The following is a 2,097-nucleotide window of genomic DNA, read 5'->3' on the forward strand; positions in this document are numbered from 1 at the left end:
TTCATATCGTACTCTGAGCTCACGGATGCTCCTTTCCACCGCCGGGAGCTGGATTGGGCTCGGGGCAGGCAGCACAGCTCCTAGTCCCAAACCCGGCCCAGGGAACGCACCAGCACAGCCCAGCCAGCCCCTCTCCATCCACCAGCACGCAGCTCACTGCAACCACCTCTGCTGCAAAAAATCACCCCCCAAACCTCCCCGAGCCCCTCAGGCACTGAAGCTGAGCGGGCTCAGTCCCCGAGCCCCAGTGACCCGTCAGTGCGGGATTTAGCTGTCAGAGCAGATCTCGGCTCTCCAGTTGCCCCCCGGGACCTCGCTGAGCTTTCACCCTCCCGAACGCACGGTGGCCCTGGGGCTTCAAAAAAAACCCCCACTGACGCTCCCCCTGCTCTCTCCCGAAGGTGTGCGGGGCGTTTCTCTCCTCCGACTGGAGCGAAAGGAAAAAGAGCGGGGCGACGGCAGGCTTCTTTGGGACAGGGGAGTGCTTTGTGTTCACTGTAAGTCACATTTTAGTTCTGGCTCTATGCTTATGGGTTTGTCTGTTCATTCTTTTTCCTTTACCCCTCTGACAACTCAGGGCATGGTGGCACCAAGCTGCTTCCTGGCCACAGTCCCATTGCTGCCCCTGGGCTCTGGCAGGAGGCAGCAGCACAGAAATTGCTGTGTTGGGTCAGAGCAAATGGAGAATGAGCTCCTGCCCTGGGTGAGCTGGCTCACCCCGAGCCCCCAAAGCCACACACAACAACCGCGGTGGGTTTGGAGCATCCTCTCCGGGGTGACAGCAGGGCAGCATGTCAGGCAGGGTGGGTTTCTGCCCTGTTTGATCGGGGCAGCTCCTGGATGGAGCGTTCCCAAACCGCATTGGGGTCCCTGCCAAGGGAGCAGTCTGAGTTGGTCCAAGAGAATCTGGCAGCATCCATCCAGTATCCCACTGGCATCCATCCAGTATCCCACCGACATCCATCATATATCCCACCAACATCCATCCAGTATCCCACTGGCATCCATCCAGTATCCCACCGACATCCATCATACATCCCACCAGTGTCCATTCAGTATCCCACCAGCATCCATCCAGCATCCGACCAACATCCATCCAGTATCCCACCAGCATCCATTCAGTATCCCACTGACATCCATCCAGCATCCCACCTACATCCATCCAGTATCCCACTGGCATCCATCCAGTATCCAACCAGCATCCAACCAGTATCCCACCAGCATCCATCCAGCACCCACCCAGAAACAGGGGCAGTGCAGGTTTGCCCATCTCGGGCAGTGACTGGTGAAGACAAAACCGATTTCTCAGCCAGAGCCACCCCAGAGCAGCCCTGGCACTGCCAGGACAGCTTGTCCCTCCCCTGCCCCAGGTCTGGACCCAGCAGGCAGCATGTGGCCCCTGACCTGCCCAGCCAGGCAGCACCACCTTCCCCCAGCCACGGAGAGATGCCCAAGGACAGGGCTCAGCACGTTTCTCCTGCTCTCCAGGTGCGCCCCGAGACAGAGAGGTACGAGTGGGTGTTCATCAAGAAGCCGGAGCTGGCCAAAGCCGTGCCGCGCTCCCGCCAGCGCTCGCCTTCGCCCTCTCCCGCATCCCTCCTCGGCTCCTCCCCGGACGGCCGAGCTCAAACCGTCTTGCCGTGCCCATGCCGCAGTGGAAAGGCCGTCTCTCCCCGTTCCTGGCCATCAGGCATTTCCTCCTGCCTTCCAAAACAGCATCCATGTTCATGGCCGGCTCCCGGGAAGGGATCATCATCGGTAATTCCCACAGGGCGGGTGCCCACCCACCGACACCCCGTGGCTTGGGCTGGAAAGGGCTCTGCTCCAAGATAAATCCGAGCTGCCTGCAGAGGCAAAGACCCCCTGCTTTAGGACATCAAGTTAAAGTTGGGGAGATGAAGTCAGCCCCCTCTTCCTCCAACTAGCAGGAGTGCAACGCTGCCCACGGGCGAGGATGCTCCTCCGGAGAGCCCCAGGCGAGGGGGAGCACCACAGCCCAAACCTCCGTCCAGGCTGGCACCCTGGGGGCTGGCGAGTCCTTCCCCAGCCCTTCCCTTCGCTTTGTGCGGGATGGAGAGGGGACACGGGCGGGGATCA

General features: G+C 60.7%; 1 protein-coding gene across 1 annotated transcript in view; it reads left to right on the top strand.

Annotated features, from left to right (window-relative positions):
* Positions 1-1,758, top strand: part of LOC104467992 (TBC1 domain family member 24-like) — a gene marked incomplete at its 3' end in the record, with an annotated part of 5,094 nt that extends 3,336 nt beyond the window's left edge. Inside the window, 3 exon segments of the mRNA XM_010081977.1 lie at positions 402-497; positions 1,489-1,624; positions 1,627-1,758. Coding sequence (XP_010080279.1) covers positions 402-497; positions 1,489-1,624; positions 1,627-1,758 — 364 coding nt within the window.
* Between the last annotated feature and the right edge of the window lie 339 nt (positions 1,759-2,097).

The sequence above is a fragment of the Pterocles gutturalis genome, unplaced genomic scaffold, assembly GCF_000699245.1.
Source record: "Pterocles gutturalis isolate BGI_N339 unplaced genomic scaffold, ASM69924v1 scaffold8544, whole genome shotgun sequence".
Lineage (NCBI taxonomy): Eukaryota > Metazoa > Chordata > Aves > Pterocliformes > Pteroclidae > Pterocles > Pterocles gutturalis.